General features: G+C 56.2%; 1 protein-coding gene across 2 annotated transcripts in view; it reads left to right on the forward strand.

Annotated features, from left to right (window-relative positions):
- The window catches only part of ACTN4 (actinin alpha 4), a 72,063-nt gene that overhangs the window by 33,805 nt on the left and 21,947 nt on the right, over positions 1–16,311 (forward strand). For both annotated transcript variants that reach the window (XM_079908610.1, XM_079908611.1), the window contains exons 2-5: positions 10,087–10,201; positions 10,381–10,500; positions 13,611–13,697; positions 14,636–14,723. In XM_079908610.1, coding sequence (XP_079764736.1) covers positions 10,087–10,201; positions 10,381–10,500; positions 13,611–13,697; positions 14,636–14,723 — 410 coding nt within the window. The remainder of the gene's footprint in view (positions 1–10,086; positions 10,202–10,380; positions 10,501–13,610; positions 13,698–14,635; positions 14,724–16,311) is intronic.

Here is a 16,311-nt window from a genome sequence, read left to right on the forward strand (position 1 = left end):
CAAAAAGCCAGATAATAACAAGTGTTAGCAAGGATGTGGAGAAATTGGAATTATCATACATTGCTGGTGGGAATGTAAAGTCGTGCAGCCTGTTTGGAAAACAGTCTGGCAGTTCCTCAAATGATTAAACATAGACTTACCATATGACCCAGCAATTACACTTCTAGGTATATCCCTAAGAGAACTAGAAATACATATCTACACAAAAATTTGTGCTTAAACGTTTGTAGCAGCATTACTCATAATAGCAGATATATATAATAGCAAAGGTAGAAATAACCCAAATGTCCATCAACTTATGAATGGATAAGCAAAATGTGGTATGTCCATACGATGGAATCTTCAGTCTAAAAGGAATGTACTACACTGTGGATGAACCTTGAAAACATGCTGAATGAAAGAAGCCAGACAGAAAAGGCCACATATTGTATGATTCCATTCATATGAAGTGTCCAGATTAGGCGAATTCATAGAGACAGAAAGTAGATTAGTGGTTGTCATGGGCTGGTTTGGCGGGCAGGAGGAGGAGAAATGGGGAGTTACTGCTGACAGTTCTGGGGTGATGAAAATTTTCTGGAATCAGATAGTGGTGATAGTTTTTCAATCTCATGCTAAAACTCACTGATGTTTATATTTTAAAGGGGTGAATTCTATGGTATGTGAATTATAATTCAATTAAAAATTTGATTTTCCAAACTATGAACATGATTAAAAAGAGTACATGCACGCCTGTGATCCAGCTGCTCTACTTCTATGTTGTATTAGTTATCTACTGCTGCATAACAAATTGCCTTTTCAAAGCTTAATGGCTTAAAGCAGTAAATATTAGAGAGAGAAAATGCAAACGAACCAGAAAAGTGCCTGGGTAATTCTGTTGTAAAGCCAGGATTTGAAGGATCTCTGGAAGCAGGAAGGACCGGATCTGATCATTATATTCCTTTACTCATTTGGTAGTCAAGAGGCCAGGCAAAGGGGAGGGGAGGTTTGGGGGAAGACGGCTTTGTGTCAGCCACCAGAAAGCAGCCCGTCAACTTGGCGAATCCTAGGGTGGAGGTGTGGCTTCAACAACTGCAGCGCTGCTGCCAACGACGGCACCTTCCGGAATAGGAATAATATAGTAATGACTAGAACCTCTGTTGAGTGCTCACTGTCTGCCAGGCTGTGTGCCGTGCTGCTTCTGTGTTATCCTGTTGAGTGCCCACACCCGTCATGTCTGTTACCCTCATTTTACAGGGGAGGAACTTGAAGCTTAGAGAGGGGAAGTTCATTTTCTGCAGCCACACACAATGCGTGGCGGAGTGAGGATTCGGACCCACGTTTGTTCAGACTCGAGAGCCCTTGCTCTGGAGCACTGTGCCATGTTGTCCTCTCCTCACCCTTGTAGACCCTGGCAGACTGATGTCTTGACATGTCTGTCAGCTCCTCAAACTGTCTCCTTCTAGCCCACCTACTGCTCCGCCCCTGTCTAGGCCCAGACCCGAACCCCATGAACCAGGGTCTCTGCAAGTCCAGTGGCCTCAGATGCCTGAGCGAAGAGGGCTCCTGAGGGCTTCTCTCTTCCATTGGAGGGGCACGCCGAGGGCATTGTCTTCCCTGGCTTGTTTTTCGAACGTCTACAGCTCTAGGATTATTTCTGTGAACTTCTGAAAGCAAAATAGACTTATCCCTAAGTAGGGACCCTCACCAGTATAAAATGGGATTGGAAACCATGAGAAGTCCTAAATGGCTGGCCATGAGAAGCACCAACCCTGTTCCATTCATTCTAGGATTTACTGAGCACCTACTATGTACAAGGCGCACCGTTCCAGGCAGTGGGTCCTGCAGCAAATTGGACCCTGCTCTCATAGAGTTTATGTTACACATGGGAGAGAGACTGGTTATGGACAGAGAACCTCATTTCTGATAGCAGTAAGTGCAGTGAATAAAACAAAGCAGAGGGAAGGGACAGCGTGGTGGAGATAGCTGGGTCAGGGAAGGCACCCTGGGATGATGGCATGAGGGAAACCCTGAGTGATGAGAACTAAGCAGGCTGTAAAGAGCTAGAAGAAAGTCTTAGACCAGCATTTCTCAGGAGGAAGGGACTACACTCCAGAATCAGCCTGTTGCAGCAATAACATACACGTTTTCTGGTGCCTCGCAGGAGATTGGCTGACGCAGGAATGTTGGCTACTGGGAGGGGTTGTGGGGGAAAGAGCTGGTTTCTGGATGGACACGCAGGACCTTTGGAATGCTCTCTACTCCACTCTGCGGTATTTATACCTCTCCTCCGACTGGGAAGTCAGCTTTTTCATGTAGGCCGAGAAAACTCCGAATAAGGCAACAGCAGGCCAGGACATAAGAAAGAAGCATTCCATATTTCCCTGTAATTGCTTTCAAATTAGGTTCTGTTGTCATGGGGCAGGCACACACAGCACGCCTGCTCTGTCCCTGGCTGGATATGGAGTTGGGTCCTGAACGGGCAGCTAATGTGTCCTTGTGCTGCTGAACCGCTGGCCCCGATGACCCATGCTGGCAGGGCTGCCTGAGTCCCATGTTGCTGCACCCGTCTAAATTGTGGTCATGTCATCATGATCGGATCATTTTCTCTTCTCTCAGCCTGGTCCCTGGTTTTTATCTTCAGAATCTGGTAACGGCAGCGGATCTTCAAAATAGCACTCACATGTATAATCTCAGAACCGTTCCAGAGGCTTCACAGACTTCCTGGATGGATCCGTGCAGATGTTGCCAGGGCAATCGCCTGTTTGCCTGGGCCGCTCGCTGGTAACCCAGATTCCGGAAGGCTTAGCCATCGGATCCTGAAAGCACCTTTATAGTTGGTGATGAAGCCCAGGGGCCAGGGGAGCAGTCTCTGCTTTCAGGAACTGAGAAGATGCCCCGCTGGGGCCAGGCCTTGCCTGAAGCCTGGCAGTAGCTGGCAGATGGGTGATAAGAAGGGTGGGTGCCTACCCTAGGAATAAATAGCTGTCCCTCCCCTGTGTCCAAGCCCCGGACACCCTTCCTGAGGTCCTGTGGAAGCAGGAACCATGGGCAGCGTCAGAGGCCACACCAGGCAAGGTGGGCGTTCAGGAGGCAGGGTGGCGCCCTCCCCCTCAAAGCAGCCAACGCCCCAGCGGAGCGGCAAACCCAACACGGTATTGCAGAGACGAGGTTTGAAAACTCCCAGCTCCCTAGGGAACCCTGTCTTGCCTCCGAGTGCCCTGGGGGAGTTTGCAGTTCTTCGAGCCAGCCCTGGTCCTCCGGCAAAGATATGCAGCTGGTCCTTCTGGGTCAGGCTGCTGGCTTGTGATGTTCTGCTAAGGGGGTGGGCGGTATACACAGCGGAAGGCGGGGGGTGCAGCACGAGACAGCGAACGGTTTTTCCTAAAGTCTTGTCCAGTGTGGAGTCAATGGAATCCACATGTGAGCATCTGCTGGCGGATAGAAATAGCGCAGCCCCCAACCCTGGTCCAGGAGCTCTCCTTCGCCAGTGCTAATAATCAGAGCCAGCACGCTTGCCCCAGCCTGAGGTCGCAGGTGAGCCCATTTCTAGGTCCAAACTGACTTTGCAAAAGACTCCCTTTAGTCGGGGTTTAGTGGAATTCCAGCTTCCAACTGACATTTCCCTCCACGCCACCCCCTTCAGTACTAAGAACATGTTTTGTGACACGTAGTCGGTGAGAAGAAAAGGGAAGGAAAGTTTTTTCAGCTGGGTTAGCCGCATCCCACCAGGATCCTTCCTTCTTGCCCTTGGCATCACTCTGCCCGCTGGAATACCACCGGGTTGCCCCACGTCTTTTGAATGTTTGTTTCTTCCTTGGTGACTGCCCCAGAATCAAGAGGGTTTACCTCTTTGGGTTGGGGGAGGGAGTCATCGATGAATAGCTCATTAAAGCCCACTGCTGCCACATTCCTGGCCGTTTAGTTCACCTCCCGAACAATATGCATCATTCATTCACACAGCCACCCCACATCCTGGCAACTGGGAGGGGTCCCTGTGACACAGGAAGGACTTTATGACCAGTGATGCTAGGCCTTCTCCCCCTCCCCCAACACACAGTGACAAAGCAGAAACAGCTGGGGGGGGGGGTGTCCTCTGAGGTTTGCCTTCCCCAGTGCATGGGCTTCGGGCCTCGGCACGGGGAGTGGTGACTGGATCCCAAACAAACCAACAAGCTCGTCCTCTCTTCTTCCACCCCGCCTCCCCCCTACACCGTGTGCTATTTTAACAACCAGAAAAGAATCTTTAACAGGCTGCCAGTGTGCAGAGGCAAGTTTTGAAGGCTATTCTCTGTGGGTTTTTTTCACGTGTGTTCTCAAAGGCAGACGAGTCCACATCCTTCCTTCCTCCCTAGATAGGTCAAGGGCTGGGTGCAAGCTCCCTTCACAGGATGGCAGGGCCAGGCCTGGAGCAGCACGGCCAGCGTTGGCCTCCCACACTGGGCTCAGGCCACCCTTTAAGAGGCAGGCAGGCTTTTAGGGAAACACCCCTGCCTGCCTCGCTTTGTGAGCTCAGCTCCAGTTTGGGGACTGAGGCTGGGCGGGGCCCTTCTTGACTAGGTTCTGCGGGCTCTGCTTTGCCAGGCCGGTAGGTAGCATTCCCCTCAGAGGAATGAGTGGCCGCCCCATATTTGTGTTAATAGCTGTGTGACCTTGGGCAAGTCACTTAACTTTTCCCTGCCTTAGTTTCCTCATCTGTAAAATGGAGATGATAATCTCTCACATGGCCATGGGGTTGGAGGTTTTAAACACTTGCTATGTGTAAATGGTAAGAACTAGCAATTAGCATTTACTGGCCACCCCACCGCCCCGCCATCAGAATGTAAATTCTGGGTCTGTTTTGCTTCCTCCCGTGCCCAGTGCCTAATCAGGCCTCCAAGTCAGGATTTGTCAGCCCGGTGATTGCATCGAGCGCCTCTTAGGTGAGGTGCTGGGGACACGGCCACTGCTCAGAATCAGTACTGCCCCTGGAAAATGACCTTGACAATAAGACCCAGATGAGCTTGAGATGCTTTTTGCCTTTCCCTTCTCCCACAGAGGGCCAGTAGCTCCGGACCCTCCCAAATGAAATTGAAACCTTGAGTTTGCCTTGCTTGGTTACAACTGTCAGCATTTCCAACACGGCTCCTCTGCCTTCCTCCTCCTGCCAAGTTTCTCGTAGAGGCCCTTTACCCTCTTTTTTTCCCAGGTCATCACACATTGACCCTTGCCCCCTTTGGGTCAATCCCCACACAGCAGCAGCCCCATGAGGGTGGCCCTGCCAGCCTCATGACACAGCCTGCTCTCCCTCACTCCCTTCCTTCCTCTCTCCAGCCGGGCTCTGTTCTCGCTGCCACAGGGCCTTTGCACATGCTGTTCACATTGTCTGGAAAGTCTCCCTTATTTTCATCTTACTCGTTCTCCATAGGGAAACTTCCCCATGTCCTTCCGGCCAGTAGATCAGGAGCTGTTCCCTGGCATGCTAAACGCTCTCTTCAGCTCCCTCTCTGGGGGTGGGAGGGAAGAGGACAAATGCAGGTTGACACCTCAGAGTGTGGCTGCTGGAGCCAGAGTACCTGGCTTTAAATCTAGCTCTGCAACTTTCCAGGTGCGTGACTACCTGCGGTCAAGTCATGTCACCTATCAGACCCTCGGTTCCCTCATCTGTAAAATGGGCCAGAAATAGCAACTACCTCACAAAGTAGCTTTGTGGATGAGAGATGTTAACATCTGACGAAGTGCCTAGAACGGTGCCCGACACCTAGTCAGCTTATAGAAGTATCTGCTGTGGTTGTTACTGTTACCACTTTTCCTAAGGGTGTCTCTTCTGTAGTTGAGTAGTTGCTTGGTTAATGAGATCCGTCCTCTTCCTCATCATAGTGGGAGCTCCTCAGAGTGCAGCCTGGGTCTGCTTTTGCTCACTGCTGTGGATTCAGCACCAGGCCTGGCCCTGGCTCGGCATGTAGCGAATCCTCCCTTGTCGTGGGAGTGGATATGTCCCGCCCCACAGGGACCTGGGCATCGCGGAGCCCGTGGGGCCTGCCACGCTCGGGCAGTCGGGCCCTGTAGCTCGTGCTCTGACAAATCTGCATGGTGGAGGGGTACAGTGGGCCCACGAGACGTCCATCTATAGCAGCCACCCTCCACACTACCCACCCCACACATCTCAGTCTAAACTGGGTAGGGAGAGGGAGTGAGTAAGCAGAATGTTATTTTTGTAGCCAAGTAGAAGAAGCTATGAATTTTTCATGTCCCGTTGGAACTCCAGCTCCTACTCACCAGTCATGCCGCGTGGAGCAGTGGCTGCGCACGGTGGGCTCGTTCCCGAGGAGGGCCTCGTGACTCCCGCTCCCCTCGCCCCGAGCCCAGGACTCAGCGAGCCTCCGGTGTCAGTAGATGCTCCTCGTCTTCCAGGAGGAGAAAACAGGGCCACGCAGGCCGTGGAGTGAGGATGGGAGGCCTGTCGGCGGGGTTCCCATCGTGTGTCAGGTTCAGGAGAATATCCACAGGCTTTTCCTCACTACCGAGGCGAGACCAGGCCAGTGGATATTCTCCCCTAAGCACCCGCTCTGTATTTTGCTTGGGCCTCTGCCTGCTTCCAGCCAGGGAGACAGAAGTACAGGGCAGAGTTACCATTTATTTAAAAATAGTCCTTTCCCTGAGGTTTGTATAACACTGAGTACTTAATCTGTGCCAGGCACAGTCATAAGTGATTTACTTGCATTGTTTTATTTAATCCTCATTAAGAGGGGAGGTTATTGCCTCCATTTCACCAACAAGGAACCTGAGGCTCATTGCTTGCCCGAGGTTACCCCGCCGGCAGGTGGCCTCAGTGGCCGAGGCAAGATTGGAATCCAGGTCTGTGTGAGCCCCAAGTCAGAGCTCTTGTTTCCTGCCCAGAGAAGCTGAGCAAAGGTGCAGAGATGGGACGCATGTTTGCAGGGTGGACGATGCCGTGACCTTCTGAGGACAGACTGCCTGAACCCAATGAGGCGAGGTTCGTTCAGAGCCTCCACAGGTTGGAGTGAGGGTCTGCTGTATCTTGCTACCACTCCACCCATGGCCGTGGGGTAAGGGCCTTTGCAGAGAGACGGGCTCGCATCCATCCTTCCTGGGAATGGAATGGGAAGCGGCCGGGGTGGCTGAGTTTGCATGTGTGCGCATGCTCAGTCCATCTGGCTCTTGATGCCAAGCTCTGTGCCAGATGTTTTAAAGCATTCCCCCCCATTTAGCCCTACAGCAAATACAGGAGGTAGATTCTGATAAGTCCATCCTACAGAGAAGGAAGCTGAGGTGGAAGTAGGCCAAGTCACTTGGTTGGAAACACAGAAGTAAGCCGAGGGGCTGGCATTCAAACCCCGAAGGGTTACCCCAGGTGTAACCCAGGCAGGCCGAGGCGGAGAGGGTTGCCTTTCAGACACGTGCCCAGCTCTCCCTGCAGCCCAGGCACCTAGATCTCGGCCCAGCAGCAGCGCAGCACCAGGGACGCCTGCCCTCTGGGAACTGCCCTCTTGCATCCTCGGCCACGGGATGTAATGGGCCACTTTGCTGCCCCGCAGCATCTTTCAGGTACATGCCTTAGCAGAGGCCCAGCATCCCCTGCCACTTCCTGCCCCAGCCTGGCCTGCTGCTGCCCTCTGCTTTACAGGGTGGCTGAGTTCCCCGCCCGCCCGCTGCCCACCACCGAGGCTGCTGTGCTTTGGGCATTCTATTTATTTATTTTATTTTTTGGCGGTACACGGGCCTCTCACTGTTGTGGCCTCTCCCATTGCGGAGCACAGGCTCCGGACGCACAGGCTCAGCAGCTATGGCTCACGGGCCCAGCCGCTCTGCGGCATGTGGGATCTTCCCGGACCGGGGCACGAACCCGTGTCCCCTGCACCAGCAGGCGGACTCTCAACCACTGCACCACCAGGGCAGCCCTGGGCATTCTAAATGCATGTGCGATGTGAGACTTAATTCCTACTCCCTGGGAGCACGCACACATGCAATAAGACCCAAAATGACTGGAGAATGCTGTCAGAGAGATGCCAAGGGTTGAGCGCGGTGGCGGGGGCAGGCAGGGGACGGAGAAGGCACTCAGTGGAAGAGGCGGGCCAGGTGTTGGTAGAGGAGGAGATCCTGGGAAGCACGGGCTGTGCGGAGAGCTGCCGCTTATGAGCACCTGCCGTGTGCTCTACAGGCATTGCCGCTTCGAACCCTCACACTGACCGTGACCCAGGTGGTGTCTTCATCGCCAGGTTGCAGATGAAGAAGCTGACGTTAGGAAGGTTGGGTAACCTGCCCACATGAGTGGTGTAGCCCTGGTCTGTCTGAATTGAGAGCTGCAGAGGGGAAGGAGCGTGGGAAGCGAGGTAGGGAAGGCGGATGCCTTGCTGAGAACCTGCTCCTGGCCAGAGCCCAAAGTAGCTCATGCTTGTGGGGAGGCAGAAGCAGAGAGAATGGTGCTGTGATAGACCTGCACCAGGAGGGGGCATCCGAGTCAGAGTCGGGGTGGGGCAAGCAAGTCAGTGGGGGCGTCCGGAGGAGCCGCACTTGGGACTGATTTTGTGGGATGGGTGGGTGCGGGCTGAGGCGAGGCGGAAGCGGGGTAAAGGTGCCCGTCGCTGAGGAGACAGCCTCACGTGGGTGTCCGTCTCCGAGGTGGAAGAACTCTTCTTCGTGTTGGCGGGAGGTGGGCGGGGTGCCCTGCCCGTTCGCAGCCCTCCCCCCGCTTCGGGTTTGGAAGGAAACCTTGTACCTGTGGTGCAGCGTATTAATCAGGCGGCTTCTTTGTCTGGGAGGGGCCTCGTGTTGAGTCTCTGAATGAGCAGGGCTGGTGACAGTTGTCAAAACACATGGTCCTTGGCCAGAGGCTCCTTGGAAGCCCCTCAGCCCCACATGGCCTCTGCCGGTACCCGGGTGCACATGGGCTCTTGCGCGTTCCTGGCTGTCGGCCCACCTCCACGCTGGGCCCTGCAGATTGACGAGGGCAGAGCGAGGGACTCCCGTGAGAAACAGGCGTGGGGTTTTTCCCAGATCTTGCTGCAGGGGCCTGTCTCCACAGAAGGCATCTGGGCACATGCACCTTAACTGATGTGACGTGCACCCCTGGCGCTGAAGTCTGATAACACGCCCCAGCCAGCAGGGGGCTGAGTGGTGGTTACTACTCGGGCATTCTGTGCTCTGGTTTGGGGTTTGGGCTTCTTATCGACGGGCCTCTCCACCTGAAAAGGCCCCTTCGCCTTCCAGCACCCGCGTGCCCTGTGATCCTCCGGCAGTTCCTCCTCAGATGTGGTTGCCTAACCCTGGTGGGGGTGGGTGCCTGCCTCCCACTTGCCTTCCAGCCCCCTCTGAGATACACTGGATCTTAAGATGTGGAAGGGTGGGGCGTGGGATGTTCTCCAGGGAATAGAGGGTGTCTGGCCTCTAGGGAAACAGCATATGTAGGGGTGCCACAAGGCTCGGAGGATCTGTGCGCCCGGCCTTTGGGGGAGGTGTTGCCACTGGGCTACTGGCAGTTCGAAGAGAGACTGACTTGAGCAAACCTTGAATTTACAGGAGGCTTGTTTTCCAACTGCTTTCCTGTCCCAAGTCATCTCTGTGCCAGTGATGGGGAAATCGCTGCCCCTGCCTGAGGGGAGGGGCAGGTGGAAGGGAGCCAGGGCCGTGGGGACCTGTGGTCTGCTCTGCCCGCTCAGGGGGATGGAGGGCTGGTGGGTCTGTCCAGAAGAACGTGTCCGCGGGAGCTGGACCCCTGCTTCTTGTTTCCATGCTCAGGACCTGGTTCCGTCAGCACCTTTGCCCGATGCGTGCAGTGGGCTCACTCAGGGTGTGGTGGGGACAGCACTTGCTCTGAGGCTGGCCGACGTGGCTTCCAGTCCACGCTCTGCCACTCGTCACCTGGCTGACCAAGTGGTAGTCTGGTAACTGCCCTGAGCCTCAGTGTCCTCAGATCCACCTGCCTGGGTCGCTGTAAAGACCAGAAACAGTGTCATTGTTGATAAAAGGTGGGGCCCAGGACCTGGCCCTGAGCAAGGGCCCCGTGGCAGCCGTGCTGTCGCAGGGTCAGGGCTGTGACCTGGCCCTTTTGCTGGAGAGCCCTGACGAACACGCCGACCCTCCAAGCCATGCTCTCCTCTGCTTCCCCAGACCTTCACAGCCTGGTGCAACTCCCACCTGAGGAAGGCCGGCACGCAGATCGAGAACATCGACGAGGACTTCCGAGACGGGCTCAAGCTCATGCTCCTCCTGGAGGTCATTTCAGGTGAGGCCCCCTCCTGCGGGTGCCCACGGGGTGCTACCCACCCCGCCGTCCCGTTGCTGCTCAGGGAAGAGCGGGGCCTTTACCAGCTGCAGCAGCACTGCGCTGGCATGGGCCTGTTCTGGGGAGCAGCGGGGACCCTGAAGCTCCTCTCCCTCTCTTTCTCGGTGTTTGGCCCTCAGGGGAGCGGTTACCTAAGCCGGAGCGGGGCAAGATGAGAGTGCACAAAATCAACAATGTGAACAAGGCACTGGACTTCATCGCCAGCAAAGGAGTCAAGCTGGTCTCCATTGGGGCGGAAGGTGAGCTCAGATGGGGCCCGACCTCTGCCTTGGGAACAGAAGTCGTGTTGGTGGCAGAGAGAGCACTTGGGGGTGCCTAAAGCCCAGATGCACCAAGCAGCGACCACAGTGACTGCCCTTGATGTGACGCTGGGCCCACAGACCTCCCTCCCTTCCCCCAAGGGATAATCCAGCCCAAGACCAGGAAATCCAGCTCACCCGGTCGTGAGGGGCACAGGGGGAGGAATGGCTTTGACTTGGACCCCGGACACCCTCACTCGCCCTCCTGGTGCCGGGCCTGAGGGACACAGACCGACACGTGACACGGCATCTCTCTGAGCCAGCAGCACCTTCGCCCTTAGGCCCTGTCTGGTGTCTGCAGGCAGGAGCGCTCAGAGTAGGGGAGGGCGCTTGAGGCCCGGTGTCAGGGAGTGTAAGCCCAAAGGTCAGTGAGCAGACTTTGCTGGCTGCACAGCTTGGGAGAGTGTGGCCTCTTGACAGAATACCCGGGATCCTCTGCGCCCCGTGCGGGCACCTGGAACTGTGACCCTTGTCTCCGAGCCCTCCCTAGAGCAGCGGAGTGCCCTCCCTCCAGTGCAGGCTCTTGTCTCACAGACGCCTTTGGAGACCAGGCGAGGCCTGACAGAGCCCAGAAGCTCCCCATCAGCCTGGGCTCCCAGCTCTGGTCATTAATCAGAGCAGGGTTTCCTACACCCCCATATCCATGTTGTCCCAGCTTTTAGAAAAACAAAGAAAACTAATTGCCGCTAATGGCAGGGCTCCGAGAATTTGGCCAGGACTCCGGGCCAGAATGCACATCCCGCGTTCCAGGGCTCTGCCCCAACCCGGGACCTCTCCAGGGAGCGCTGCCAAGCCTCGCATGCCACGGCTGAGGTGGTTGGTGTTTGCTTAAAAAAAAAAAAATCAAAACCCTGAACTCAGTCAGACCCTGAGATTTTCTGTTCTTGCATGGCTCTTTCCTCCTGGCTCCCCTCCAGCCTTCCGCTTCTCACAGCTGCATTGATTTTGCTCAGATGCTAGCCTGTAAATACAGAAGGGGTTAGAGGAGAGACCCGTGGCAGTCATCAGTTTTCATCTGGAGAAAAACTCAGTCTAAAAATGTTTTCCGTTCATGCCCAAGCTGCTTCACTCCCAATCCCCGTGGCCGTCGGGCCTCTGGAGGACAGCCGACTGGAGCCGCTCCGAGGGCTTTGGGATACCTGAGCGCCCCAGTCCCCGCCCACCCCCAGCTCCCTGTCCCTCCACACCATCTAGGCAGTTGCTGGAACGTGGCTTCCTCGTGGGGGTTGTGAGAGGGGTTGGGAGTCGGAGGCACAGCTGCAGGTCCAAGAAGCAGCTGGTGGATGTGTCATGAGAGCGGCCGTCTTCCTCCCCTCACAGGGACTCTCTGAGTCCTCCGTGACCAGCTTGCTCGTGGAAGCGGCTGGGTATGGGCGCTGCAGCCTCCTCTCCAGCTTGTGTCCGTCCCCGGCTTTGGGGTGCCTGGCCCTCGGGGGGAACGCAGCGTAGATTTCCTGAATCACCGCCCTCACCCCACGCTGGGAAGGCTCGGCCTCGTTTCCGGCCGTGGGGGTTCTTAACACTGGGAGAGAGCTGGACAGACAACGTGTCCTTCCCCTGCTTCCAGGCGGCCAGCTACGCATATCTCCTCTCCTGAAACCCTCAAGCCGAGAGGTGCCCTCGGCCGTCAGCCCATGGCTTCGCTGTGGGGAGCCTCTCCAGTGGCTAAAAGAGCACCCACCCTTTCCTAGCGAGCATGTCCTCGGGGAAGGCTGGGCCCCATCCTCTGGGGGACCATCGTGCCTCCTTCCCAGATCAAGCCCGCCTAGAGTTTTCTGTTCTCGAGGCTGGTGAGCAAGCTCTCTTGAAGTGTCCCCTCCATTCTCCGCATCCTCTCTCCTGCATCCGGTGTGTGAGAGGCGTGGGGGTGGCAGGCCTGAGAGGACCGCCAAAGGCGTGTTGGGCCCATGGGCCCCAGGAAGAGGCCGCTTGCATGCACCTCCCTCACCTGGCTGCAGACACACGGTGCCTGAGCGTTGCAGAAGTGGTTTTTCTCTTAAGCTGCTGAAGCTGAAGAACGTGTGGTCCAAACCCTTCTCTTTCACTCCCAGAAGTTTGGGAGAGAGGCTGGTTTTCGGTTAGTTAAAAAAGCACGCACTTATCAGCTGCACCTTGTGCTACCCACTCTCCCCTTCCTGCAGCACCGTGTCTTTCTCAAGGGCCGGGTCCAGGTGCTGGGGGTGCAGAGGTGATCACGAAGGCAGACAGTGAACAACTAGACAAACCAGCACATATCACTGTGTGAGGGGAAGAGCAGGGTGCTGGGGAGAGAGGCACCGGGACGGTCAGGGAAGCCATTCTGGGGAGGTGACGTATAAGCAGAGCCTTACAGGCTGGGAAGGACCAGCCGTGTGAGGAAAGGGTCGAGGCGTGCGCTTTGTGGCGGGCCAGAAGGTGTGAGAGCCTTAAAACAAGAGAGAGCTGGCTTGTTGAGGGGACGGAGCTGGAGAATGCTGGGGAGGGAGGTGGGGGTCACGCAGGGCAGGCCTTGTAAGCCAGACTCCAGAACACAAAGCAGGCGACCGACACAGATCCGGTGCACCTGTTCCAGTGACGCTGCGCCTGCCGCGTGGGGTGGGTCGCAGTGGGGATGGAGGGGGCAGCACGGGCGGATCTGAGGGAGACGACGGTGGCTCGGACGAAGGTGGCGGCAGTGGGATTGGAAGGAAGTGGGCAGACTCTCAAGAGACATGCCCATAAGGTGTGGTGGGTCCTGGAAACGGAGGCCCAACACCTGGGACGAGGCTCAGCGGGGAGCAGTCCGTTGAGCTGGGTCAAGAGAATGAGCTGCCCAGAGAGGAAGAGGCCTGCGTGGCCGAGAATACACGGGGATGGAAGCCCGAAGGTGCCAGGCAGCAGAAGGCTTTAGGGACAGCGCTTCCCGGAGTGTTCAGGGGACATCTTCTCCCAGTGAAGGCGGTGGAGGACAGGCCTAGGCAGCTCTTTCAGATGATTGGAGTTGATCTCTAGACAGGCCCGGGGGCCGCCTGGGGAGTCCCACTCTGGTTTTAACAACCCTCTTGCCCTCTGCCCCCTTTCCCTGTGTGCAGAGATTGTGGACGGCAACGCAAAGATGACCCTGGGAATGATCTGGACCATCATCCTCAGGTTCGCCATCCAGGACATCTCTGTGGAAGGTGAGAGCCAAGGACCTGCTCATGGGCAAAGAACAGCCTCTCCTCCCCACCCTGGTTCCACCCGAGCTGGGGGGACTTAGTTAGGATTTCGGGCTTTTTGTCTTCATGCTTTGAGGCTCTTTCTTGTGTCCAGACATCACTCAGATGCCCTGCCTGGGGGTGGTTAGTAGAGGTGCTGGCCCAGGCTGCAGGTGAAGGGTCCCCCCCGCAGCCGCCCATCTCAGTGGACCCTCACACCACCCTTGTCAAGTGTGGCCCCATTTTACAGTCAAGTAGCAAACTAGTGATAGAGTCAGGCCTGGCCTCGTTCTCCTGGGCGTCAGCACCTATGTTTCCACTCAGCCTCCCACCCTCGGACCTTGGCCTCCATGGACCTGGGGTTGGTCCAGGCCACCACAGGATGAGAAAAGCCACAGGGCCAGTGTGCAGAGGGGGCTCCTGGTGACAGACCACAGCAGGGAGCGCATCTATCTGGTCACTGTAGCACTCCCAGTGTGTTGAGGACAGTCAGAGCTGTCCACGGGGAACGGACGGACCTCCTGGGGCCCTCCCGCCCTGCTTCCTCGAAGCTGCGGCCAGGTCTAGAGACCCTGAGTGGGCAGGCCCGCATCAGGGCTTGTTTGGCCGTGTGTCCTGCCAGCTAAAGGCACAGGCTTTGGGGTCAGAAACATGGCGCCGGTTCAGGCCCTCACACTGGCCTGTCACTGCCACTTCTGGGGTGACCCCAGGCAAGGGACTGCCCCTCGGGGCCTGGCGTGCTGTTAGGATCAGCAGGCGCCCACCCGCGTCTGGAAGGGGCACTGCTGCTGCTCCGTCCAAGGGCCTCTCCCCCAGGTTCTGTGCGACCCTTATGCCCGAGCCGAAAGTGCAATCCACCGGGGCTGGGTTCTGAGCGCTTAGTTTTGGGCCAGTGCTCACCATCCTCATGTGTTTTGCAGAGACCTCTGCCAAGGAAGGGCTCCTTCTCTGGTGCCAGAGAAAGACGGCCCCGTACAAGAACGTCAACGTGCAGAACTTCCACATCAGGTGAGCGCCGGCCAAAGCACCCGGCCCACATCATTCCCACTCTGCTTCCTGGGACCTGAGATGCGGTCCTCCCACCCTCTCTCTTTTCCTGTGGTGTTGTCATGGTCTGTGAGGTGCCAGCTCTCAGCGGCCCCTCCCCCTGCCACTGGCCCCCGTGAGCCCCTGGCAAGGTCCCTGCGTCCCCTGGGGGAGGCAGCAGTCACCTCGCCGTCCCAGGCTAAAGGCATTAAGGCCCGGCACTCTGGCAGGCCCTCTAGAATCTTCTTTTTCCCCAAGCAAGGTAACTCAGAAGCAACAACAAAGCTCTTCCTTTGTTTTGACCTCTCAAGAGGGACCTGCCATCCTTACGGTTGCTAGTGAATGTAGTGTTGGGAAAAATGTACTGTGTCCACTAGAGGAACAAGACTCGGCCTGCACGAGCCTGTTCTTCCTCGGTTGAGGGCGGGAAATGAGTGTGTCCATGAGGTGAGTGTGGTCAGTGCCACACAAGATCTGGGAGCGTGGCATGGCCCGGGGGTTAGGAGTGCAGGCTTTGGGGGCGGCCCCGAGGTCAGATCTGGTGTGACTCTGTGACCTCACCTCTCTGAGCCTCTGGTGTTCTCCTGGGGTGGATGGACCAGGGAGAGGGCACACGTAGGAATGAAGAACGGGGCTTCATGGGATCCACAGAGGTCCTGCTGTGTCCTCAGGCTTCCTGGAGCCCTGGCACTGGACGTTGGGGACCATTGTGCTCTGCATTGAGAGCATTTGGTCCCTCCCTTGAGCTCCTCTGTGTGTTTCCTTCCTTTTCCTGCCACCAGCTGGCTGGTCCTCTGTGCATTTCTTTTTCTTTTTTTGGCTGCATTGGGTCTTAGTTGCCACACGTGGGATCTTTCCTTGTGGAGCGTGGGCTCAGTCGCTGTGGCCTGCGGGCTCAGTTGCTCTGAGGCATGTGGGATCTTAGTTCCCCGACCAGGGATCAAACCCGCGTCCCCTGCATTGGAAGGCGGATTCTTAACCACTGTGCCACCAGGGAAGTCCCTGTGCATTTCTACTCGTTTATTTATTCAATCACTAAATGTCTATGGAATGCCTACTCCATGCCAAGAGTGGGAATACAGCAGCACCAAAATAAAGTCCCCACGCTTGGAAGGTAACACCGCAGCAGGGGGACCAGTAGTTCACAAAGGCGTGAAGAAACCAACAGCGTAATTTCAGGTAGTGAGAGGAGTCATAGAAAGACGACAAAGTAGGATAAGGTGATAGAAAGTAACTGGAAGAATACCACAGTCGGGGGCCGGGGGGGGTCTTTCTAAGGAGGCGTCATTAACCTTGACCCATGAAAGAGCCAGTGTGACTGTGACCAGCTGTCACTTTCCTCTGAACAGAGCCCCTCGTGTCAAGCCACATCCCGGCATTTAGCCAGCCCACGGGTCAGGTCAGCTAAGGTGCAGAGGGCCTGCAGTGGCCTGCCCGGCTCAGTGGGGCCTTGCAGGGACAGTGCTCAGCAGGTCACAGCTACCCTGGTAACGAGCACTCAAAGCACTTGTCATTTGTCAGGTATCGGCCAAAGCCTCACATATTTACTCATTTCATCCTCACAACAGCC

This window comes from Stenella coeruleoalba (assembly GCF_951394435.1).
Source record: "Stenella coeruleoalba genome assembly, chromosome: 20".
Lineage (NCBI taxonomy): Eukaryota > Metazoa > Chordata > Mammalia > Artiodactyla > Delphinidae > Stenella > Stenella coeruleoalba.